The following is a 26,113-nucleotide window of genomic DNA, read 5'->3' on the forward strand; positions in this document are numbered from 1 at the left end:
GACTCTGTCCCCGCTGAGGGGAAGCTGTCACGGGCTGCAGAATGGGCAGCTTCTCCTGCAAGAAGTAGACGGGAAGTTGTCCAGCACCAGGCCAGCCGCTGGGGTCAGCAGCGCCTGTGCTCACTGCCACCCCCATTCCGTCCTTTAGTCTCGAATCTAGAGCAAACCGAAATTTATTTTATTCTGAAGTACTTAAGAAAAGAGGGCACCTGGGGGCACCTGGGTGGCTCAGTCCTTAAGCATCTGCCTTTGCCTCAGGTCGTGATCCCAAGGTCCTGGGATTGAGCCCCACAGTGGGCTCCTTGCTCCCCGGGAAGCCTGTTCTCCCTCTCCCTCTGCTGCTCCCCTTCCCCTGTTCCCTCTCCTCCTGTCTCTCTCTCTCTGCGGGGGGGGGGGGGGGGGAAGTAAATAAAATCTTAAAAAAAAAAAAGAGAGAGGGTACCCTAACGGATACCTATGCGTCCATCCCTAGCTTGATCAAATTACAACATTACGCTTTTAAAAAATTTTTTAAGGAAATTGGTCTCTATGACAACCCCCTCCCCTGCCCCTGCCCCAGGTCTTGCAAACTGAGAATGTGCGCTGTGGAGAGAGAGGAAGGACTGGGAGCCCCCGGGCCAGCCCTCCCCGCCAGTCCTGCCATGCACCTGCATGAATGGAAGGTTCTTTGGGACTGGAGCAGAGCCCCAGGATCCTCCCTGACCTTTCTTCCTGGCTCATCCCTGCCCTCCTCCTCCGTGGGGGGGGGGGTGTAGAGGGAGGCTCTGAGCTCTTTAGTGTCCAAAAATGAATACACACGGACGGTAGCAGCATGTAAAGAGGGGGACTCCTTCCTCAGGCCATTTCTCTGCTTCAGGAGTCAGGAGAGGGGCCGAGGGTCCAGGGTGCCCCGTGTTGTTCTGTATTTGTCCTCTGTCACCTCCTATACCTGGAATGCTTTTCTCCCCAGCCCCTTGCACCTGGCTCCTGTTCACCCTTGTATTCCACACCCCCCAACCCCCTGCTCTGCCCCAGTCCATTATGACAGGAAGCTAGAGCGGTGAATGTTTGCTGAGTGAATATTTGTTTCCTGCTGTGTTTGAGAGCAGAACCTGTATGTCGCGGGCATGAGGATTCCGCTAGTAAGAGTTGGTGACCGTTTTGGGGCGTTCTGGGCTGAACCGGCACTTTCCCCATGTCTGATTCCGGGAATGAGGGGGGTGTTTCGGAATGTCCCAGGGCAAAGGCTGCACGGGTCCCTGTAGTTTGCTCAGGACGGGCCCCACTACAGTCCCAGTAGTCCAGCCATGGGGACCAGTGAGCAGCAGGGCAGGCTCCCCGTGCCCTCCCCAGCCTGGCCTCCCCTGCTCCCCAGTGCTGAGGCCAGCAGCCTCCAGGATGAAGCCACAGGGCCTCCTGGTTTGCGGGAATCCCGGTGTGTTGTTTTTCCCCCCAGCGAGGGACTTTCAGTTGTCTTTAAAATGATTGCTCAACTTGAAAACCCCTGCAGGCGGGTGTCTGGGGTGGTTTGGATCCTGGTCAGCGTTTCATTCCTTTCCCCAAATTGCTCATTAGTTCATTTGCATAAATTTTAGTGGTGAGATACCGCCCCAGGCCGAGGAAGCTGGAGTAGATCTGGTAACCGGGCAGCGGAGACGAATGGCGGGGCCTCCGTCTGGGCCCCGGGCGTGTGTGTCTGCCGTGGTCTCAAGCTCTGCTCTCCACAGAAGCTCCTCTGAGAGCTGCCGTGGGCAGAAGACCAGAACACGCAGCTTCCCGGGGGCTTGATGCCCGGCGTCCGTGACCCTGATCTGTCCCCGTCTCTCCTCACATTGTCACCAAAGCCCCTGCCCCAGCAGGAGACAGAGGCCAGGCGGACCCCTGGCTTCCACCTGGGCTCTGGTATCTCCTCCCCGTCAGTCAGTCTGTCTACACCGACTTATTGAACGTGCACACTGCCGTACGGACAGCTGGACGCTGGGTGCTGCCCCAGGAAGACAGAGCCGCTAAAGATACAAGGAGATAAGATGCGGTCGGGAGCGGCGCACACAAGACAAGGCAGCTGTGTTAGGTGCCAGGCCTGGGTGGGGGGACAGGGGGCTGGGCTGTCAGAGCTTTGGGGGACAGGGTGGCCGGAGGGGAGGGTGGGCGGAGACGGAACTGGAGACCCACGGGTTGAAGAGGGAGACTTCAAGAGGGTCCTAAGGGTTGGCTAGGAGCTCTCTGGGGCTGAGCCCCTGGTTGGACCCCTATGTGGCAGATGAGTCCAGGGCTCTGGTCCTCCGGGTGCACCTGAGTGTGCTGGGGCTTGACGTGAGTGTGGCAGAAAAGGAACCTCGAATACCAAGCCAAGGAGTCTGGGTGTGTCCTTTGGGCTCCGTGGGGTGAGGGCACGCTTCTGATTGGACGAGGCGTGAGGTGGAGACACTTGGGACTTGTGGGCCGAGCGGTGGCATGGGAGCTGAGGAAGGCGTGTGGGGCAGGATTTTACGTGGGCAGGAACTGGGTTGAAGGAGGATGCGGTGGGGAGGCCCCAAGGGGCAGCCCCAAGGTCTCAGACCTGGCACCTGCCCCCCACAGGTATCAGTGTCCCTGAGGCAGCTCACTGAGGAAGAACAGCGTCCCCCAAATCCTGACTTCAGGGTCAGGCTTGGCCTGCCCCGCCGGGGTCCAGGCAGAGAGTGTGCTAGGACCTCCCAGATTTCGGTTCCGGGAGAGACAGCCCATGCCGCTCCCCGGGGCTCCAGTTTCCCACTGACTCGGTCACTCTGCTGGACGCTTGGCCCATCCGCTGTCTCCGTGTTGGCCAGGAGCCTCCTGCGAGCCCAGCACGCTTCTGCATCCAGTGAGGGAGGTGGGAAAGAAGGCAAACACGGCCCTTGTCCTCAGCGCTAACCAGACCCGCTGTCAGTGGAATCTAAATTAAACTGTTGGGCCATGACACACAGTAGAAATACATTTCCCATTACGAATCATGACCTAGGACATCTGTCTCTGCATCATCTGTCCTTCCATTCATCCCTCCATCCAAGACGAATGCACCCTTGCTATGTGTGACTCACCCCGATTCCCTAAACTACCCCCCCTTATTATTATTATTATTTTTTTTATCAAGAAAGAGACTCTTTTTTTTTTTTTTTAAGATTTTATTTATTTATTTGACAGACAGAGATCTACAAGTAGGCAGAGAGGCAGGCAGAGAGAGAAGAGGAAGCAGGCTCCCCACCGTACAGAGAGCCCGATGCGGGGCTCGATCCCAGGACCCTGGGATCGTGACCTGAGCCAAAGGCAGAGTCTTTAACCCACTGAGCCACCCAGGTGCCCCATTATTATTTTTTTTAATGCTGCCCTAGAACCCATTACCCCCATCCTATGACCCGCCGTGGGTGGTTACGGGTTAAGCGCAGCCCTGCTGGGGAGTTGGAGCCAACATGCTTTCACGGGTTAGCACACAGGCTGGGAGAACCTTGTGGGCTCTGTGTGCTCTGGGTCAGCGGACAAGCGGGGGTCACTGCGTGGACAGAGGCAGGAGCTCAGAGCCCAAAACCTCAGCTTCGATTACGGCAGGCCTGGAGGGGAGATGGGGCCGGAGGAAGAGAAGCAGGCCTGGTGCACTATGGACATTGGTGGGGTTCTGGGGTGTGGGTGGCCTTAGCACGGTGCTCTGATGGGACAGAGGGACAAAACAGGTGGAGGGAGGGCAGCCCCAGGTGAGCTGGAGGGGAGGCCCTGGGGGGCTGAGCCGGAAGGCTGGGATAGCCGGCAGCTGTGGGAGGTGAGGGCTGGACAGGTTTTTTTTTTTTTTTTTAAAGAGGGGGTCCCTGCCAGTAGGATGAGGGGGCGAAGTGGGACACAAGGGAGAGGCCGGGTATCTGAAGAGAGGGACATGGATGACCCTGGGCCTTCTGAAGAGGCACAGAGATGAGGTCATGACCCGGTGGCGCCGGGGACCAGCTCTGCAGCAGAGGAAGGGGGTGGCCCCGTGACAGTGGCTTCAAGATGGGAGCACTAGGACAGGGGAGCTCTTGTCTCTGAGAAGGAGGCTGTGAGGCCGCAGACTGTGGAGGTGTGGAGGTGAGATGGGCAGTGGTTGGGGCCGTGGTTTAAAAAGGGCGGGGGTGCTTGACCTGGGGACTCGTGCAGGCTGTGGGACACCGGGTGGACAGCTCTTGACTCGGCAGATGTTCCTGGAGCCCCGCTACGTATCCAAGCTCTGTGTCCTAAGCCCCTGGGGTTATAGCAGGGAACCAAAGACACACAAAAATAAATTCCTGCCCTCCGGGAGCTTCCGTTCTGCACGGCGGGGACACGTGTGAGCGAAGATGCGAGGTCTGCATTCGCGGTAAGATGCCAGGACGAGCGCAAGTCCATGCGCACGGCGCATGCGTGCGGGAAGCCAGGTGCCGCAGCTGGGCTGGGGGAGGGTTGGCCGTGAGCTTGCGGTGCTGGGGAGGGGGGCCAGGCAGGCTCCCCCGGGAAGGGACCTCTGAGCGGTGAGTGGTGAGCGGTGAGGCGTGGCCACGAGTTTATGGGGTGTCCCTCTTTCCTGTGGTGTAACTTGCCCAGAAAGGCGGACTATGCCGGGCAGAGTAGAGGGGAGAGGAGAAGGTGGTTATGGCCATGAAGGAGCCACAGACCTAAAGCCCTGCTCTGGGAGGCCCTGACACTGCTCGCTCCCTGGGCCCTCACCTTGCCTATGTCCTGTCTTCTGCCTCAGTCCCCTCTTCTTGCTGTATTGGACACTCGGCACAACAAAGACAAACGGGACGGGGTATGGGGGGTGCGTAGCTTCGCTCAAAGTGGAGAAAACTGGTGGCCATCGCTCTGGCCCCCCGGAGATGTCCTTCTTTCTGCATTGTTCTTGCTTCTGCTGTAGGCAGTGCCCCTCCGGGAAAATCGTTGCAGTGAGAGTTGTGTCAAACCCTGGGCACAAACCACACGGGGCCAGCCAGGGCTGGGAGGGTCAAAGAGGGCCTTCGAGATGCACTGGGCATGCTTCCCCAGGGCCTGAGTCTCCGGAGGCCCAGGGTTGCCCCTGCGGTGACCCCGTTTGTGACATTCTCCTGGGGGAGCATGCTGCGGCGTTGCTGTCTGCGTTCCTATCTGTGTCCCCGTGAGGGACCCAGGCAGGGCACGGCCTGTGGCCGACCTTGTGTCTCTTGCAAGCGTCCGGTTTCCCACACACACCTTCACCAGTGGCGTCTGAATGATGCTTGTGACTCTGGTCACTGGTCCTGCATTTGCCGCAGTAACAGACGGACATCGTTATGGCCCCATTTCCAGAGAAGGGAACCGAGGCACAGAGAGGTTCACGTGCACACCCAAGGTCAAGTACACCGTGCTGGTGTGACAGGTGGCATCTGAACGCCGGCACCCAGCTCGAGGCTCCCGGTCTTCACTGTGTTTTACAAGCTTTATCTCATCTGATAAGACAGTGCTCATAATTCCTGCTCCCCTTACCGACAGGCAGAGCAGCCGGGGGCAGGGCGGTGGGCCCCGCCGATCGCACAGGTGCACCATGCAGAGAGGCCCCTAAACCCCGTCTCAGCACCTCCCTCCTGCCTCGGGGCGTTTGCGGGTGAAGCAGACGCGAGACCTCGCCCCTCGCCCCAACGGCAGCCCGAATGAATCCCGGGATCACAGCTTGTTTGCATTTGTGAAGTTAATTGGTTTTCCAGACAGAACCACAGACTAGTGTCCCTGCCTCCTGCCCACTGTGCACTCCCATCCCTGGGGGTCCTGACAGCCCGCCGCCCAGACATCTCGGGTCCCAGTGCAGGCCGGGTTGTGGGGGGAGGGGGCAGAGGAGGGCTGCCGGACCTGGACACGAGAGGCGATCGTGAGGACAGGGGTCCTTGCCCCCCGAGGCCGGCCTGGCTCCTGGCTCCCTGGCTTGGGGCAGGCGGATGAAATCCGAACTCTGGAGGGAAATTTACTGCACAATAAAGAAAGAATGGGCCGCTTTGGGGACAATTAAAGCCACATTACTGTGGAATTACAGAGGGCGCCCAGGGAATTAGCCAAATCCAAAGCAGCCAGAAGCATCAGGGCCAAGAAATGTGGGGCGTTCAACATGCGGCCCCCCTTCTCCTTATACAAGGAAACTGTCTGGTTCCCCAACCCCCTCATTTGGGGGCAAGAAAAAAGAAACACTTCCAAAGACTTTACCTGAGGGGTACCATTGTCAAAACAACCCCCGTCCAGCTCAGCCCGTGCCTTAAATAGTTCTGTTCTGGGTTCAAAGCCCCCCCGAGTCATGGGGAGGTCCGGGGGAAAGGGCTGAGCCCCACCATTTGCAGCTGGGAGCCGAGGACTGTGCCAGGATTCAGAGCTGGAGCTGAACAGGGGCCCTGCGGGCTCTGCCCAGGGCTTTGGTATCCTCACCTGGAAAATGAGCTATTGATGAGGCTGTTGGGCTGACCAAGCATATAAAATTAAGCCGCCTTTGTTCTCCATCCCTTTATTTAAGGCTTCTTCTGGTGAGACGAAAGGAAAAGCCGTATGGTGTGGGTCATTTGGATGAGCAAATGTGTTAGTCGGGGCTCCGTCCGTGCCTCCCTCTCCCTCCCTTCGTGGAGAGGACGGGGATGAGGAGATGCTTCTGCGGTCACTAGCCGGCTTCGGGGCTGGGGGACCCTTCCGGAGGCCTCCGCACCTTTCAGACATCCCTTCACTCCCCCGCCATGGCTCACCTGGCCTGGGGGACCATGGCTTAGAGGTCGGAAGCAGCAGAATGAGGGACAGCCTCAGGAGAGGTCGTCGTGTCTGGGGCTCACCTGGGTGCAGGGAGCCGGGCCCTAGGCGTGTTACCCGTCCCTGCTGTCCTTTGTGGCTGAAATGGGCCCAGGTGGCCAGGAGGCAGCTGCTCTCTGAGAACTGCCCCCTGCCCTCTGCTGCCCCTCCCTGCCCATCTCCTCCTTCAGGTCGTGGCCGTGGCCGGGAGGGAGGTATTCGGCCCCACTGTTGGGCTGTGAATAATTTGGAGGAGGAAGGCGAAGGGGTTGTTCGGGAAAGGCTCCTCCTCTTTCCTATAAGGGCCAGCCCCTTGTTTGGTTCTTCCCTGGGAGTTGCAGCCTGATGGAGCCAGCAAGCTGCTGGGGTGACTCCTAAATCCAGGGGAGATGTTCAAAGAGCTCAGCAACCCTTAGTTCCCAGCACCAGCTGTCACGGAGGGAACCCTTAGTTCCCACGTACAGCTGTGCTGGGGCATTTCCACGGGAGATCCGTCAGGCCTGAAGCCTTAGGAACCCTCAAAAAGTGGCTGGTTTTGTTTTTGTTTTTGAGTGGGGGCACTGTCCCGCCATTTGTGCACTGATCTGAATGCCCAGAAGATGCTCAGCGGCAATGCCATCTCTGCCTACGGGGGGGAGGTGACCGTCGTCCCCAGGGCCATTTTCCCTAGATAACTAGAACATCATTCCAGAAGGACCATTGGATTTGTTTTCTGCAAATAACCCCCCACATGTGCCCGCTTCTGCTGTCTCCTCCAGACTTGTGGTCTCTACCCCAACGACTCGGTTAGTTACAGACTGGAAGATTTCTTTAGTACTGCTTCTACCAGCACATGTGTAAGGTTGGACACCAGGCTGGTCCTGGCCTCAAACCTGGAACGATCTCGCGGCCCAGAGGCAGAGCAGTGTATCCTCCAGGGCTGAGTTGGAAGGGACTTTATCAGCCTCCTTCCCCCTCCTCCTCAGAGCTAGACTCTCTTGTACTGCGTCTCTCTACTTGCATGCCTCCAGAAGCGGCAAGATCACTCTCTTCCCTGGGTGGGGGGGCCCTCCTATCCTTGGCTGGCCGTATCTTCTGTTCCTTGTCACTGCCTCTGTCCTGTGGTCAGCCACCTACATTCTTTTGTTTTGTTTTGTTTTTAATTTTTAATTTTTTTATTATTAACATGTCATGTATGACTGGTTTCAGGGATACGGGTCTGTGAATCATAAGTCTTACTGAATTCACAGCACTCATCATAGCACATGCCTTCCCCAATATCCACCCCCCAGCCTCCTAGCCCCTTCCCCTCCAGCAGCCCTCAGTTTGTTTCCTGAGGTTAAGAGTCTCCATTTATGGTTTGTCTCCCTCTCTGGTTTCATCTTGTTTCATTTTTCCCTGCCTCCCTTCCCCTATAATCTTCTGTTTTGTTTCTCAAATTCCTCATTTCAGTGAGATCTTATAATTGTCTTCCTCTGATTGACTTATTTGCTTAGCATAATACTCTCTAGTTCCATCCACATTGTTGGAAATGGCAAGATTTCAGGGTTTTTTTGATGGCTGCATAGTATTCCATTGTATATGTGGACCACATCTTCTTTAACCTTTCGTCTGTTGATGGACATCTAGGCTCTTCCCATAGTTTGGTTATTGTGGACATTGCTGCTATAAACATTGGGGTGCCGGTGCCCCTTCAGATCACTACATTTATATCTTTAGGGTAAATACCCAGTAGTGGATTGCTGGGTCACGGGGTAGCTCTATTGTTAACTTTGTGAGGAAACTCCATACTGTTTTCCAGAGAGCCGCCTACATCCCTTAGTGGCATGCAGCTTAATTAAAGCCTTTAACTGTGATCTCACGAACACTTCACTGATACCTAAATACACGACACCTGCTAAGTTTGGTTAAAATAATTGGATTCAGAGTGGGGGTGCAGAGTCGTGGGTCCATTCCTCCACAAAGCATATCCCGATTAAAATGGGGAAAGAATTTGGGCCATTCTAATCATAATGGCCTTCCTGTTCCTGTTTCTTCCTATAGGGCAGTGTGGTCCCATACGGGGATCTTTGCATGGGGACTTGGGGTGTGCTGGGGAACAGCGAGCCCCCGAAGAGCCACTCAAGGAGGACACCTTGAGTGGGACCCCCTGCTACCCTCTGGTGGGACTCATGGATGCCCAGAAGATGATTTTTTTTGATTAAAAAAAAAATTTTTTTTTAAGCTGTTACGTAAAAAATCACATTGCAGGCAAAGCACACATGTGATGGGGTTCTGGAAGGCACTGGAGATAGGATGGCCTTGCCGCGCTTGGGGCATATTTTCACCAGGAAGTATTTGTTGAAATTCCCCTGGAACTGGGCGTCCCCATATATTTATTTGCTGAATCTGGCAGTCCTAGTTGGTAGAGGGCATTTGGTGTTGACCCAGTGTGAACCCCCCCCCCCCAACCACCTCCGTGGGAGCCCAGTTTCAGCCTGTCCCCGTCCAAGGGCAGGGGGCTCTGGCTCCTGGGCTCACGGGGCGCCGTGTGCTGTGTCCCATCCCTGGAGCTGTTTGGGCTGCAGGTTAGGCTGGACCCCAGAGCTTCCAGCCTGAGTCTGAGTTGAAATAAACAACAGATCCAGGACAGGAGCGCCACTGCCCGTGGGTCCGTGGTGATGGAAATGGGAGAGGTGTCCTGGGAATCAAAAGCATTTCCGCCCGGTGTCACAGGGGCAGAATCCACTGCAAGTCATTAAACCTCCTTCGCCGCCAGCCTCTCCCATGGCCTCACATCTCCAGCCCGGCATGTGCCAGATCCGGTGATGGGACCCATTACAGATGGGAAATGACTCCAAGGGAACCAGGGGCCAGGCTTGGCCAGGGCGGCTGGCAAATCAGCCCTCATATGTCCGTTTAATAAAACACAGGGAGTGTGTGCACCACCTCTGGGGAAGCGGGCTTGGAAGGGAGCCCCTTCCGGGCAGGGCGGTCAAGCCACAAGGCGGAGAGGATTTCGGGGCCACCAAAGTCCTTGGGGGGAAGCTTTGCTCGTAGAATCTAGCGTCCACTTCGAGAAACCTCTTGGCCTTCGGGAATGCGTTTCAGCAGCCACACACCGGGGCTTTATCAAGGTCTGTCCTGCCCACGACCATGCCACTCTCTTGCGTGCTGGAGGGTCTGGAGAGAGCGCTGAATTAAGAGTGCCCCTAACGAGTTCCAGGTCTTTGGCAAAGTCCCTTTGCCGGTTGGGGCTGCATTTTTCTCATCTCTCCGACAAGAGGGTAAACTAGGAAATGCTGAAAGCCCACACTAGCTCCAAAACCCTGATTTTGCCCTTGGTGGGGGACAACATCCCCTTTCCCCTTTGGGTTGAGAGATCTTGGGTGAGGACAGGGATGAGGTAGGGGCGTTCATACAGGGTCCTACTGTAAGGAAGAGGCAAGACCCCCTCATCTCTGGAGCTCTGCTTTGCAGCCAGTACTACCCTTGCAGGTGAGAGAGTTTGCATCTTGTACTTAGCGGGACTCCCCCCAAAATGATTCCAGAACAGGGCCCCCAAAATTCCAGAACAGGGTCCGGAAGGTTCCGGAACAGGGCAGCAACAAGGTGAGAGGAGTTTGAAGGGGGATTTGGGAGGGAGGGTCCTTGGAAATGGGAATGCCACACAGTGGGCCAGGGCTGGAGACCCCCTCACACCCCCTGAGGCGGTGGGGAGGTGACAGAGCAGGGCCCCCTCTGCCCAGCTGCCTGGGGCGGGGCTCTGGAACGGCCGGGAGGGAGGATCCAAGGAATGAGGGCTGCAGACAGAGAACTGATGACTGCTCAGGGCTCACCAAAGCCTCCTCGGCATTTCCTCCACCGAGAGGGGCCTCCCCGCTCACAAAGATAATGATGTTCATGCAACAGGAGCCCCTGTTGAGTTTAGCCTTAGTGGCCGAAGGGGTAGCGCAAGGAGCCATGGCGTCAAAGCCCGAGGGGAGGCAGAGAAGCCATAAAAGGGCAGAGGGAAGAAAACGCTAAGATGTTTACAGAGCAAAAAAGTCAGTGGAAAAAGTGACGGCGAGGTCAGGCCGATGCGGGGGATGGCCCTGGTCCGTCCACGGAGGAGAAACCGGTGCCCCAGCAGGCCATGGCTGTGCCTGGGGGACTGTGGGGCCACTGACTCAGGTACCCGGGTACGCGGGACCCCGGCCCAGCCCCAGCTCCCCAACAGCCTGACATCGGGGCGGGGTGTAGGGGTGCCCCTATGCTGGGCCACTCTCCTTGCCCAGCTGGAGTCCACATTTGGCTGCAGGAGGGAGGCAGGTCCCCCCTCAGATCTCCAATCTGTCCCCCACTCCCAGTCTGTCCTTTTCCAGCAGCCAGGAGAGGATCTGGCTGGGTTGGGGGGGGGCGGCTCTCAGCGGCTCTTTTGTCTGACATCTTGACAAAGGGGCAGGCCTTTCCCAAGCCCCACAGGTGTGAAGAGCTTGTTACTCCTAGTGTTTGTTCAGCCCTATTAGTGGCCTGAAGGACTGTTGACAGAGGGCCCCTTTGTGCGCACACCGGGCTAAAGCTCTCTAAGCCCTCGGCAAACACAGGCCACTTATCTCTGGGGACTTTATCAGAACCATCTAAGGCCCGACGTGGCTGCTGGGAACGCGCGCCTCCTTGACTGGTTTCCCACTCCCGTTTTTATGGCTCATTTTTCCGACCACCTTGATCCACATCTTGTAGATTCTGTTTCTGATACTGGAGATAAAGCGCAGGTCTGGGGGTCAGAGTTTCCGTTTTCAAGTTGGAGCTTTTAAAAACATCAACAAAACCAAACCACAAAACTGTGCTGTGGCTCTGTGGGCCTTCTGTCCACCGAGAGGAGGCTCGTCGGAGAGATGCCTCCCCGTGAGAATGTGGCTTTGGCAGGGCTCCCGGGCCCACCGGCGGAGATCCGTGCTGCTGACACACCTCCTCCCCCAGCCCCCGCTCTGGGACCCCCACATGCCCCAGAGTGGATTCGTTCTCCTCCTCAGAGTGGTTTCCTCTGCCCGATACCCTGCTGGGTGTCCTTGCTACACCCTTTCCTCCTGGAAGACCCAGGTCACCACTGGCCCGTTGGCTGCCCCCTGTCCCCCATCATTGCCTCCTCCAGCAGGTGGAAGCCACAAGGTACCTACGGAATCAGAAACTTCCAGGGCTGGGGCTCAGCTGTCTGCCTTTTGGAAGGCAATTTCAGTGATTCTCTGCACCGGCCTCTGAGAACCGTCCTGTGCTGGGGTCGTGGGTGGGGGAGGGGGGGGGTGAGTGGCTCCTTGAATTGCCAACCAGGGCTCGGGAGGAAGAGGAAGGGGTCATAGCCTCGAGAGCGCCGACGTCAGCCCGATGTCAAGCACAGGTGTCAACTCTGCAGCAGCGGGGCTTCCTGATGTACTTTTTAAAAAGATTTTATTGATTTGAGAACGAGCAGGGAAAAGGGAGGGAGAGGGAGAAGCAGACTCCCCGCAGAGCGGCGAGCCCGATGCGGGGCTCGATCCCAGGATGCTGGCATCATGATCTGAGTCGAAGGCAGACAGACGCCTGGCCAGTCGCCTGCCCCCAGGTGCCCCTTCACTCCCGTCTCTCTGACAGTTGTCCAGTGTCATGTCTAGGCGAGGCTCGTAAACAGCCTTTGAATTAAAATTGACGCAAGGCGCCCTTCAGACGGACGCAAACCTCTAGGGCCTTGACTGGGAACCAGACTGCCCACGTGCAATGCTTCTGGTCTCTTAGCAATTGTTGCATTTGCTTGGCTCATCCCGGCCGGTCACTGCTTATAGCGTCTGGCTGGTTGACGACTCTGGTGACAGGCTCTAAGGCCTGTGTTTGGGGGATAGGGAAAGGCCTTGGAGGAAGGTGACTGTGGCAGTGGCATTCACCAGACCCATTCGTGCCAGGTTAGTGGCAGAGACTTGGCGAGGGCGAAGACCACATCTGTCCTGTGCACTGTGACATCCCCAGGGGCTCAGGCAGTATCCGTTGAAGGAAAAAATAAATCCATTTGCCATTAGTAAGGCGAATGGATTGTTTTCTGAATGGATCTAGGTGTGTGGTCATCGCTTTTCTGTCCAGCTCACCCGTAGCATAGGCATGAGAGGGTCTGGACCCCCAAAATCTGCCTCATGTGGCCCCTGTCCGGGAAGGAGCCCTTGGGGAACCTGGCTCCAAGTGTCCTCGGGTGCTGGCAGGAGCCAGGTGTGGGGGTGTGGGGGTGTGGGGAGCAGCGACAGCCCGGCCTGGTCACCTCAGAAGCTGAGATCTGGTCTCAGACAACACGCCACAGAAGGCGGAAAGCGTAAGATTTGTAAGCAAGGGTCAAACCACTGCTAAATAAATAGATACCAAATAGAGTAGCGAAGAAACAGATAAAAGGGCATACAAGCTGCCTCAGACTCTTAAAAACAACTTAAATATTGGCCTCATTCCGAACCAGGCGTCCAAGAAGTAGTGTCTTTTGAAACCAGACCTCTGCCCTTGGCCCCAGCACGGACGCCCAGCCACGAACTCTACCCTTCATCTCCCTGCGGGCTCCCTGTCCAGCGAGTGGCTCGCGGAGTGGCTCGCGTTCCCACCCGTTTCTTTTGCTTTGGTTCCAGGTCTATTAGCCTGGGGCGGGGGGAGCGGGGCTTGTCAGATATGCAGACTCCCAGGCCCGCCCCAGACCCCCTGAAGCTGAATCGGGATTTGAACCGGATGCCCAGGTGACTCCCACGTGCAGGTCGCGTTCGGGGCGGGCTGGCTGGCCAGCCGGAATGTTCCATCTGTGTCCTGGTTCTCTTCCCAGGTCCTGCTCTGGGCGATGGTCCCCAGAGGGGCCTAGCAGAGTGCCCTCTCTGGCTGTCGAGTCCTTACAGCAGTTAGGACACTTGGACATGGTTGATGGATTTCCTGTGCCCATGGAGGGCGGGGCTCTGCCCCATTTGCTGCTGTCTCCCCTTGCACTCAGCCAGCTCCCCGTTTGTTCAAAGGCTCTAGGCGGCGTCTGTTGAAGGAGCGCACACGTCTCTCACCCCCTGGGCGTGTTCGAGTTTGCTCTTAGAGAATAGCATCTTAGCCAGCTCCCAGGGGTGAGACCATGACAGTCTCTCTCCAACCCCTCTCTTACCTTCTGAGAAGGCAACCCCCACTTGCTGCTCTAGCAGAGTGGGAGTTTTATTTCTTCTTTAATTTTTTAAAAATATTTTATTTATTTGAAACAGTGCACATGAGTAGGGGGAAGGGGCAGAAGGAGGGAGAGATGCAGGCTCCCTGCGGGGCAGGGACCCAGACTTGGGGCTTGAGCCCAGGAGCCCAAGATCATGACCTGAGCCAAAGGCAGACGCTTCACCCACTGAGCCACCCAGGTGCCCCCAGCATAGGAATTTTAGATTTACCTGTTTACAGCTAAACTGTCCAAAATAACCGGCTCATGTATGCACCGTCCACAGACTGGAGGCTGCATATGCAAGAAACTGGTTGCCAGCCCTGGGATACCCATCCTGCAGAAGCACGACCCTCAGATCTGCCAGAAAGAAACTTTGCCATTTGGAACTCCACAAAGGAGTTAAATTAGCAGACAAGATTTAAGTAGCTCAAAGCAACACAAGAAATGTCACGAAAGTCGCAAAGCTGTAGATTGCCAGGATGTGGTCTAGGCAGACCACATAATTCTCCATCTGTCCTCTCTTTCTACGCATGCACCTGTCCACCTACATACCTATCCACCCATGCGTGCATAATCTGTCCATCCATCCATCCACCCATCCATCCACCCCCTCATCCACCAGCCAGCCAGCCACCCACTCACACACCCACTTACCCATCCATCCACTCACATACACACTCATCCATCCATCCATCCATCTGTCCATCCATCCATCCATCCACCTACCCACCCACTCACACACCCACTCATCCATCCACCCACCCACCCACTCACACACCCATTCATCCGTCCATCCATCTGTCCATCCATCCATCCACCCACCCACCCACTCACACACCCACTCATCTGTCCATCCATCTGTCCATCCATCCATCCATCTGTCCATACCCATTCATCTGTCCATCCATCTGTCCATCCATCCATCCACCCATCCACCCACTCACATACCCATTCATCCGTCCATCCATCTGTCCATCCATCCATCCACCCACCCACCCACTCACACACACCATTCATCTCATCTGTCCATCCATCCATCCACCCACCCACCCACTCACACACCCACTCATCTGTCCATCCATCTTTCTGTCCATCCATCCATTCACCCACCCACTCAGCCATCCATCATCTACTTTCTAACTTGCCTACTTTTGCTCTTTCTTATTTGTACCATGAGATCTGCTCTGGGCCGGAGGAGGTAAGGGCAAACACCGCCCTGTCCTCAAGGAACCAGCACAGCTTGGGAGAGCATTTATCCTACTTTCTCTGAAAGCTTGCTGCCAAGAGCCCTCATCTGCCCCCTCCTTCTGTCAGACAGGGAGCCCCTGGGCAGTTTGAGGGTGCGTCATCCATGCCCATGTCCCTCGTGGCCTGTGGCATGGGGCCTGACATGTAGCTGGGGTGCTCAGGTGTGTGTTGAGTTGAACTGGCTTGGGTGGTGCGGTGCTGAGGGTTCAGACAACCCAGGTTTGTGGGACAGGTTTGGAAAAACTCAAGGAATGGTGGTGACAGGAATATGTTAAAACAGGACTTAGAGGACCTCTTGAAGGAAACATTTGTTGGGCCCCTTTTCCCATCAGATTTTGGAAGGGGGATATGGGGGGAGCAGTCTCCTGTTCCTACCTCCTTGCCCCGTGTTATGCTCCTAGGTCTGAAATGTAGCCACACGTGATGTGTCCGTGGGGATCCCCACTTGACAATTGAACGAGGGCATGGAGGTTGGGGTCTAGACCCGCTCTCTCTGGGTGCCTGGGGTACCTCTGGACAGGACACAGTGCCTGCAGGGCTCCTGGCCCTGGCTCATGGAGGTTCCTCAGAAGTTGTGCTGCCCCCTGCCCCCTTTTCCCCCAGGCTGACCTCTGCTCTCACAAAGCTACCTTTTCCTTCCCTCCTTGAAATCTGATAATGAAACTAATACCCAATATTTTTGCCTCCAAGAGAGGCAGGAGATAAACAAGAAGGCATGAGGGATTAAGGTGTCCTTTTGAGGAAGGGGCTGGGGCCCAGCTGGGAGTGGGGTGACATCTCAGTGTGGAGCCAACAGACCCAGATGGGGATGCTTCGCCTGATGCATTTTTCCATTTGTGCAGAGAAAATAAAACACAGAGAAAAGAAAACAAGCTGTAAAATACTTTGCAGAAGCCTGAGCGTGGGCAATTGCCACTTGATGTCCCCTGACAGCTCCAAGAGGAGGTGGGAGGGAGGGGAGTCCTGCCTTTTGATGTTTGGTCTCTGAGCTTTCTTTTGTGTGACCAGTTGTTTAGGAAGAGACTTCTGTTGGTGTAAGGTGCATATGGAAGAGAGCAATCACCCACGGGTCCCCCTTGGGGTGGGGAATGGAGGTGCTGAGCTCCCTGGAGGGGCTCAGAGTTTCAGGTAGCTTCTTTGGCGGGGGGTGAGGGACAGCTGACACTGTCTTTACAGAGGAGGACACAGTGAGCATCTGTCTCTGTGAAGGACCAGAAGATGCTGCTAGTGAGGCTCTCCCAGTACAAGAGAGCCTTGAGGAAGCCAGACTTGAGTGATCTTTCCAGATCCCTGCACCTAGGCAGGTGTACAAAGCCCCGTGACTTCTGTGCCTTTAGGAAAGGTTCAGATTCTGTGCTGTAGTCCCTACTGTTCCTTCCAGTAATGTGGGTCCTTTCCTCTGGGGTAGTGGGCCAGGAGCCAGAAGACCTGGGCTCTAGTCCTGGGCCCCCATTTACTGCCTTGGTGGTCCTGATAGGTCACTTCATCCTGAGCAGCCCCGAGCATCCTTGTGTGGCTGAGTGAGTCCAGAGGGACAGTGGACGTGCATATGTATGCTTGATGGTCCCTTGTGCTGGGGCAGAGGCGAGGCTGATCCAGGGGCTAGAGGTGCTGAGGGACCCGTGGTGAGGCTCTCAGGAGTCATTCTGTGGTCTAATTTGCCCTCCAGTTGCTTCCAGACTCAGGTGTGAACTGAACTTCTCTTGTGACCCCTCCCCCACAATGCCTCCCTATTAAGCCGTGTCCTTCTCTGCTTGTCAGCTAGGTGACTAGTGGCATGCCTCTTGCAAGAACATCTGAAGAAACTAGTAATGTCAGAAAAATTAAAGAGGCAAATGTATTTTTTAAATCACAAAAGTAATAAATGAATATGAAGCTGGTACAGATTTATGCAGCTTGTAGGGTAGAAAAAGCACACAGTTTTTAGTCCACTATTATAAGAGCATTACATATTGTAAGAAAAAAAAAAAACCACCTCATTTGAAAAGTGGGCAAATGGCACGAACAGGCAATGCACAGGAAAAAAAAAGAGAGAGAAATACAAAGAAAAACACACGGAGAAATGTCCAACCTCACTGGTAACGGAAGACACACAAATTAAAATCATGTGTGTGTGTTTTCCAGACAAATCAGCAGAGATGAAAAATAAAGAATTCCAATAGCAAAGGGGTAATGCTCTTTCCTTCCAAGGGCGTGGTGAGACAGTAGCTCTCAGATCCTGTCTGGAGGGACTGGAAGGGACAGGTCTGCTCGCGCTGCCTTTCTCCAGGGCGATTCGGCAGTTTGGATCCTGAGTTAAAACCATGCGGATCCAGCAACTACCCGAGGCATGCCGTCTTGAGAAACTCCTGGGGCAGCAGCCATCAGAGCAGAGCACAGATGCACAGGTTCAAAGCTGGTCACCGTCGGTGTTGTGTGTTACAGTCACAAACCCAGAACAACCCAACTGCTCAACCCCCGGGGAGGCCCCGCTTTGAAATGCACCCACTGGGGATTCCAAAGAGCCCATTACACACACACGTACACAGGGGAGACGAGATGGCCTCTCTCAGTCATGCAGAACAATATCTGGCATTAAAAGATGTTCATTATTCCGGGAAAATAGGCCACGGAGGGAGATGCACGAGTGTGAGCCAGGTCTGTAGCAAAGTTTGACAGCTCCACAGCTGAGCAAACGTCAGTTAAAGTCTGCAAGGGACGACCCCTGTGTTCACCGTGGGTCCTTTGGCTGCAAATCTGAGTGCGTACCCCCTCCCCTTTTCTGCTTTTGTTTATCAAATGTCTGGCACTGAGCATTTCTTTAGACATTCCATAAAACGCGATTCGAAACAAACTGAGCACAAAAGCAGGCAAAGCATGCTGAGGAGGGAGTGGGAGTAGACCAGAGGGAAACTGAGTTAGCCTAGAGGTCGGAGCCCAGAGGAGCAGGTCACGGGCAACACGGAGTTGGTCTGAGGGGGCCGCGTGGGATGCCCCGGGTGGGGGTCGGGGGTGAAAGGAAGGTGGGTCTGGGACAGATGTTAACACCAAGGCATGGAGGATAAGAAGGGTGCGAGCAGATGAGGAGGGTTCTGGGGAGAAGAGAGTCCTCCAAGCCACGGAGGGGGCAGGCGAGGGGGTCCTCACCCATGGTGTGCTCTAGAAACTGAAAAAAAGTGGGGGACCACTCAAGCCTCAGAGCGGGGTGGGGGTAGGGTGAGCAGAGCTGAAGAGAGGGGTTGGGGAGAAGCAGGACCAGCTTATTCGGAGCCCCGAGGGTGTGACAGCTGATTGAGATTTTACCCAGAGGAAAAACGGGAGGGCCACGGAAAGACTTTCAGCTGGTGACGGACATCCTCAGACTGGAGCCCAGAATTCCTGCTCTGGTGGCCGTGGGAAGGGAAGCAGGGCCGGCAGGAGGGAAACCAGATGAGAGGGTGCCCGAGGGAAGGCGGGAAGGAAACCCCAGTGCAGGCAGCCCCTGAGCCCTCCGTGGCTTGTGGAACAGCCACAGGTGGCGGGGGCAGTCTGGTGGCCCGAGCTCGGGATGGAGGGGGCAGTGTGCTCCCGCAGAGCAGAACGCCCTGGAAATAATGCAGGAGTCTGCTCGCACTGCCCTCTCTGGAAACCTCAGGCTGGAGGCTTAGCCGGTACACGTGTGTTTCTCATGGTTCTGGAGGCTGGAAGTCCAAGGTCAAGGTGTCGGCAGAGTTGGTTCCTCCCGGGGCCTCTCTGCTTGGCTAGCAGACCCCCTCTCCTCTGTGTGTGCGCCCCTGTGTGTGCAAACTGCCTCTTCTCATAAGGTATCCTGTCAGATTGGAGGACAGCCCACCCTCGGAGCCTCGTTTTGATGTAATCAGCTCTGGAAAGGCCACGTCCCCAAACACAGGCTGTTCTCAGCAGCTGGGTGAGGGCCTCCACGTATGAATGGGGAGGACGGTCACCACCAGCTCCTCGCAAGCAGGATTGGGGCAGGAGGAGGATGGCCGCCCCAGCTCCCAATTTTAAGGGGTGTGTGTGTGTGTGTGTGTGTGAGAGAGAGAGAGAGATGGGGGTTGGGGGCTGGCAGCCTGGTGGTTGGAAATGAACAGTGTCCACATGAGAGGGACGCAGGGGGCTTGCCTGTGGTTCAGGTGTGGCTGGGTGGCTGGTCGGTGCTTCTGGATGCAAACAGGGGAGCCAAGGAGAAGCTCCCAGGGAAGGATTGCGGTCCAGCAGCGGAGTTGGGGGGAGGCTGGGGACGGTCCCTTCCTGCGGTCCAGCAGGAAAGCTAGGAGAGAACCTGGGGACAGTCCCTCCTGTGGTCCAGCAGTGGAGCTGAGGGAGGCCGGGGACAGTCCCTCCTGCGGTCCAGCAGCAGAGCTGGGGGAGGCTGGGGACAGTCCCTCCTGCAGTCCAGCAGTGGAGCTGGGGGAGGCCGGGGACGGTCCCTCCTGCGGTCCAGCAGTGGAGCTGGGGGAGGCTGGGGACGGTCCCTCCTGCGGTCCAGCAGGAAAGCTAGGGGAGAACCTGGGGACAGTCCCTCCTGTGGTCCAGCAGTGGAGCTGGGGGAGGCTGGGGACAGTCCCTCCTGCAGTCCAGCAGCAGAGCTGGGGGAGGCTGGGGATAGTCCCTCCCTCGCCCCTGCCCTGACGCCTCTTCTGCCTCCCACAGCCTGTAACTGTAACCTGCACGCCCGGCGCTGCCGCTTCAACATGGAGCTCTACAAGCTGTCGGGACGCAAGAGCGGGGGCGTCTGTCTGAACTGCCGCCACAACACGGCCGGCCGCCACTGCCACTACTGCAAGGAGGGCTACTACCGCGACATGGGCAAGCCCATCACCCACCGCAAGGCCTGCAAAGGTAGGCAGGGGCGGAGCCTCGGGAACGGGTCCTCCTGTCCTCTCCTCTGTCCTCCCTTGTCCCCATGCACACCGGCCTCGACCGGGACCGCGTCGCTCGCTCGCTCGCATGTACGCACGCGTGCACACACACGGCCTCCCTGGTATTTGGGGGTGTAAGCCAGAACAAAGGGGCGGTGGAGACATGGCCCCAAGGAGAAGAAAGGAGAAGGTGTGAGCCCCTCCAGGGTGCAGAGCCCCGCCCCCGCCCGGCTGCTCCTCCCGGCGCAGGTGTGCTGCATACCAGGGGGCGGGGGTCATGTTCACCGGGCTTACCGGCCGCACAAAGGGCCCTCTTTTACCCGAACCACGCAGACGTATTTCTTTGGATGTGTGTGCGCCCCGGCCCCTGCCCGGGCCTCCTGGCACTCACACAGACACGCACGGTCACAGTCGCGGTGAGGTCGGTGGCTTTGGGGGGCAGGGTCTCAGAAGGAACATTTAATCCACCTGCAAACAGCTTTCCTTCTGAGGACAAAAAAAAAAAAAAAAAAATTAAAGGGAGACCGGAGACTGATGTTCTCCCTTTCTGCTGTTGTGTTTTCTCTACCTCCCCAACCCCCAACAAAAATGAAGCAATGGTCACATAACTCAGAGCTGTTGAAATGCCAGGAACTCAGTGCTATTGTTGGGGGGGGGGAGTCCTGGGGGTCCCCCCCATGCCACATTTGCTTTTGGGAATTCCAGGAACCGGGGCTGCCCCCGTCTAAAACTTGAGGCCCTAGAGCCGGGGCTTTGCCGTGAGCTTGGGTTCCCAAGAAGAGATTTCTCTCCGAGGGCTCTTGGGGCCGTCATCTGGCATGATCGGGGTCCTGAGACAGACCCGTGTAGACCCTGACATAAGCAAGACCCCAGCCACAGCAGGGTCAGGCTCAGACGAGCAGCTGCATTCCAGAAACCTGTCTTATCCGGAAATCTGCCGGATGTCGGACACGCGTGTGGACCACCGACTCCATGACTCGGCCCAGCGCAGAACAACAACGCGGGGCTTCTTTTAGAGGAATTGCTAAGAATTTTTTAAAATGGCAGCAAGCAGAGCCGTCACCAACCAGGCCCATGAGGCCAGCCCCGCTGGTGGAGAATTCTTTCCACCAAAACGAAACAGGTTCCCAGCCTGTCTCCTTCAGGAGGAGTCCCTTGGGTTCCACAGGAGCAGGGGTGAATCGTGGGTGGCTCCCGGGACAACCAGGGAGCTGTCCTCCCAAATCTGTGGACCTCAGGCTGCCTCTGGTGGTTGTCCAGAGAAGTTTACCCCTAAAGATGGCCCGGCTATTGCCACATCCCAAACCAGCGAATCAAGGTGACACTCCCCCAGGAGACTTGGAGCAGGGACCCACCGAGAAGGTGGCCGGAAGCAAAGGGACCCAGAAATGTCTCCGGTGGCCGGAAGGCACGAGCAGCAGCATGACCGGGGAGAGAGAATGGGCTTCGGATTTTCAGAGACCAAACTTGGAAGGTGTCCAGGTCCTTCGCCTGCCGTCTTTCCTTTACAGAAGAAATCAAAGCCGAGGACTTGTAAACAACGGTCGCACATAGATTTCTTGGGGATCTGGCAGGGGAATTTTAATCAGCAGGAGCCACTCAGGTGGGCAGCCCTATGCCCTTGGTTGGGGGGGTCTCAGCTGTGCGTGGAAGGGCAGTGGTCATGCGCCCTCAGAGCAGGAAAGACCTGTCCCCTGGAGAGGCAGGAGGGAGCAGGGCCTTGGTCATCTTACCATTCACCTCCCGTCCCTCTCTGTTGCATGCAGGGAGGCTAGAGAGCCACCTGCAGCCTCTCCTGGCTCAGGCTGAGATGTCGGGAGGCCACCAGGTCCTAGGAGCCTGCAGGTTGTCCTCTGGGGCTCTGCCACTCTGCTGGTTCTGAAAGACCCGCGGATCCCCTTACCCAAGAATCCAACACTGCCACTGGATGCAAACAGCAAGAGGTTTATTGTCACGCAGGTACCGGCGGGTGGTCGGCAGCTCCAGCTAACCGAGCACCCCGACCGGAGTGAAGCAGGGTCTTTTATAGGAAGGTACAAACAAGTTTTGGGTGGGGCGCAACTGATTGGTGGACAGTTTGAACTTTTGAAAAAGGCATACTTGGAGTTTGCGGGTTGGCTCCAGGGACCCGCTCGCGCGAAGAGAGCAGCGGGAAGGGGGGAATAAGCTGATTGGTTATGAGGGCCCGCGCGCGCGAACGGAGAGGTGGGGAAGGGGAACAAGAAAAGGGGGAAGGGAGGAATGCCATCATGGCGTCTCTATTATTTCTATAAGCCACGTGGCTAAAGAAAGGCAAAAGAGCAATTAATAAGCAATTAATCACACAACTGATAACCTAATTTCATACCTAAAAGCCAGCGGTTTACAGAAAAGCAAACAAGCAGTTAGTTATCCTATCTATCTACTAGGGGAGGGGTCTTTCTAGGAGAGGGGTCTTTCAGTTCCCAGGCAGGACAGGTGCAGGCAGACGAAGGTGTGGTCCTGTCTTCTTATTTCAAATGCTGTGGCTGGCCTTGGTAGCTCTGTGGTCCCTCAGAGTCTTGGACAGGAGCTGCCCTCAGCCGTAGTGGGTCCTGCTTCCTGATGGGCGAGGAAAGACACTGCCTGAACGATCTGTTCTCTGATTAGCAAACGGGAAGAATGTGACCTGAAAGGTCCTGCTGGTTCTCCGGTACGGAAAGTTCTAGATCTTTCCTCTTTGCTCTCTTTTGTCTGGTGTCAGCCTCTCAGGACCATTGGGAACTCTGAATCCCTTGTTCCCCATGGGACATTGCCCACCCAATGGAGACCCTACATCTGGGGGCGTCGTCGGAGGGAGACCAGCTGCGGGCTCAGACCCCAGCAGAGAGGGCCGTGTACCCTTGAGGTCTTCAGACGGCAGTCGCTATGCCCACCCTACCCTCACGGGGTCCATCCGTCCGTCCGTCTGTCTGTCCTGTCCAGTGTCTTGTCTTCCCAGGGTGGGTCGGTTTGAGGAAACGGCTCCTTTGCTGGAAGCCTTTTGCCCCGGGATGATGAGCTACACGCAGCGGTGGCGTGCGGCCCCGGCCTCCTGGGGCTGACCTCCGGGAGCCCCACTGTCGCCTCCGGTTGTGTACTTGCTTGCTCTGTCGCGGGGACATTTCACTGGGGAACTGGGACAACTGGCAGAGGCCGTGGACCCTAGGCTGCTTGGGAATGGCCACTGGGGTCCTCTTTACCCTTGGCTTCCCAGGGCCCGGGAGGAGCCCCAGGCAGGGGGCTGAGGCCACCCAGGCCCTGCTGGCGATTGGCTGGGCTCCCGACCTCGCTCACTTTAGAGCAGGGGTGGACCCAGACAAGAGCAGCTTGGAGCAAGGGCATCAGATTCCAAACGTTACTGTGCGGTCCCCCCATTGGGGAAGTTTCATAGCAACAGATTCGTTGGGTTCTTTCTTCCCTTCCCTGGTTTAGAACCAAACCGGGGCTGGCCAGGCTGGTGCATACAAAGGGCCATAATAAACATGCCCGGGGACACAGGCGGCTGCAGTCCGCCTGCTATTCAGCGTAATTTCACACCACTGGGAAGGCCTCATTATGGCGCAGGCTGTTGTCCCATACAAAGTCAGAGGAGATGAATCTCTCCCTTTTCTCCGCAGAATGGTTTGTGAGGGATACTCATCCTGGAATCTGTCAAAAGATAGGCCGTTTTGTTTACCATTTGTCTTCTTTATGGACTCGGGGGCTCTTTTCTCTTTAGAGCCAGCAAAGAAGACACTGCCGTGTTGGACCATTCCAGCCGTGTCTCTATTTGAACGATATTAATTTATCATCTTCCCAAACCCTCTGTGATGGATAAAGACATTCCGGGAGTCTCCCGTGAACCGAATCGCAATGAGAGTTAAGAAATGAACCACCGCGTCTCGCCAACGCCCCCGCACAAAGGGCCTGCGTCCCGTCTCTCTGGGCAGTTTCCTTCACAGGTTGCCCTGCCTTGCCCACCTCCACCCTCCAAGGCCACAGTCAATGTGGCCAAAATGCAGACCGCCATGATGGTGTCCGGGTCCTTGGGCGGTCGCAGGGCCCAGGCACGCACCGTTCTCGCCGTCTTGGCCAGTGCACACCTGAGACTCCCAGCCACCCCACCCCCTTCCCGTTTCTAATGGCAGCTCTGCGAGAGCTCGGGGAGGAACTGGGCACCTGGGCCCGCCCCCTCGGCCCCCCCGACCACTGTGTGGGTCTCCCCATGTCTTTCTCAGCCTTGATTCTCAACCTTCACTAAAGGGCATCCTTGGTATAGTCTAACTTGTTGTCGCCCTTGGCTGCACTTTGGAATTGCCCGGAGATTTGAAAATCTGACACCCCCCCAGGGATCCCGTCTTAATGAATGAGTCCAGATGAGACCCGAGCACTGGGGAATAAGGAAAGGAGTGAGACCCGGGAGCTATGCTGGTGATGCTCACGGGGGAGGGGCAGGACTTATTATCAATGAATTTAAATGTTTTTTTAAGGCTCTCTTGATGAAAATCGAGTGGGACAGGATTGTTTAACATTTTTTAAAAAATTAAATTTTGCCAGGCAAGGCTGGGAGCTTAGCTGGTGTATCCTGATGACTTAGTGTCTGGAGGGAGGCACGGGATTGGATGGTTATCGCAGCTAGATGGGGTGTGTGTGTGTGTGTGTGTATGTGTGCGCTTGCACACACGTGACAATGCGTGCAAAGCAGATTGGATTGTTTGAGGGTTTATTATATTTTTAAATTTTAAGTCCCTTTTAATTCTAATGTTTTTTAAAATTTAAATTCAGTTAGTCAACATATAGTATATCATTCGTTTCAGATGCAGAGTTCAGTAATATGTCGGTTGTGTGTAAACCCCAGTGTTTTATGGGTTTTATGGGTGGCTCAGTCGGTGAAGCATCTGCCTTCGGCTCAGGTCATGATCAGGGTCCTGGGATGGAGTCCCGCATCGGGCTCCCTGCTCAGTGAGGAGCCTGCTTTTCCTTCTTTCTCTACTTGGCGCTCCCCCTGATTGTGCTCCCTCTCTTTCTCTCTGTCAAATAGATAAATAAAACTTAAAAAAAAAAAAAAAAAACCACCCGGTGCTCATCCCATCACGTGCCCTCCTTAATGCCCGTCACCCTGCTACCCCATCTCCCCACTCCCCTCCCCTCCAGCAACCCTCAGTTTTGTTTCATGGTTTGTCTCTGTCTCATTTGAGGGGTTAATGACATCACTCTCAGGCGCTGTCCAGGCAGCCCAGGCAGCCCACAAAAACCTAAAAACCTCAGGAATACCCTTTGTTCTGTGGGTCCCGTGTGACATTTATTTCTGGTCTGTGACCCTGTTGGGAGCTCAGGGAAAAGCGTGATCCCCTTAGGGAGGAAGGCGCTCAGTGGCCACGGCAGCTCCCGGAGAGCCCATGACCTGAGGAGTAGGCCCAGCACTCAGGGGTGAGGGAAAATCAGGAGAAGAAATTCCCCCATGCAAGAGCCGACTCCAACTGTGGTCTCTGGTGGCGCATCCTTTCCCTGTTCCCGGGGACCGTGGGGGTCAGAACCCCCGATCTCCGGATTTGGCTCCAGGTTCAAAGCCTGTGGAGCATCCTGCAAATCACTTGAGCCCCCTAGACCTCAGTATCCTCATCTGTGAAATCGTGTTCAGATTTATGGCCTCTGAGTCCCAGCCAGCTTCTACATTCCATGGCCTGCGTGCTCTTTTCAAATCTTCAGAATTTTACAGGTCCCTGATAACAGCGGGACAGTGTCCTGCGTTGGTGGAATTTGTGACCCTGGAGCTTGGAAGAGCCGGCAGAACCGGGAAATGGAGTGCAGGTGATGTTGCTCTGGGGGCGTCCCCGCTCCCGTGACCCGCACAAGTGCCCTGCTCCTACAACGGGGTCTTTCAGCTCAGCTCTGTGTCCCATTTCCCTGACACCCTGGCCAGTTGCCCTTGCCACCCCGCCACGGGACACCCACTCTCCTCCTGTTTCTGCTCGGACAATTCGTGGGGAGCCCACGGGCCCTACTCTTGAGCAGAAAAGCCCTTGGATCTCTGAGCTGCCTCAGTTAACGGAGCGCATGTTACTCATGTCCAGTACATGAGATGGCGCAGGAGACGTCCCAGGCACATGGTGCAAGCACCCCGTGCCTGGTAGCAGTTAGGATCCTTTGTCCAAGCAGGAGAAGATCCACTAAACAGAGCCACCTGCGGTGGCCAGCTTGCACACAGAGCAGA

General features: G+C 56.1%; 1 protein-coding gene across 4 annotated transcripts in view; it reads left to right on the forward strand.

The window, feature by feature from the left end:
- NTN1 (netrin 1) overlaps positions 1–26,113 on the forward strand; it is a 173,012-nt gene that overhangs the window by 92,044 nt on the left and 54,855 nt on the right. For all 4 annotated transcript variants that reach the window (XM_045083375.1, XM_045083374.1, XM_045083376.1 and 1 more), the window contains exon 3: positions 19,712–19,900. In XM_045083375.1, coding sequence (XP_044939310.1) covers positions 19,712–19,900 — 189 coding nt within the window. The remainder of the gene's footprint in view (positions 1–19,711; positions 19,901–26,113) is intronic.

Source organism: Mustela putorius, unplaced genomic scaffold (genome assembly GCF_011764305.1).
Source record: "Mustela putorius furo isolate JIRA1106 unplaced genomic scaffold, ASM1176430v1.1 tig00000695_pilon_pilon_pilon, whole genome shotgun sequence".
Lineage (NCBI taxonomy): Eukaryota > Metazoa > Chordata > Mammalia > Carnivora > Mustelidae > Mustela > Mustela putorius.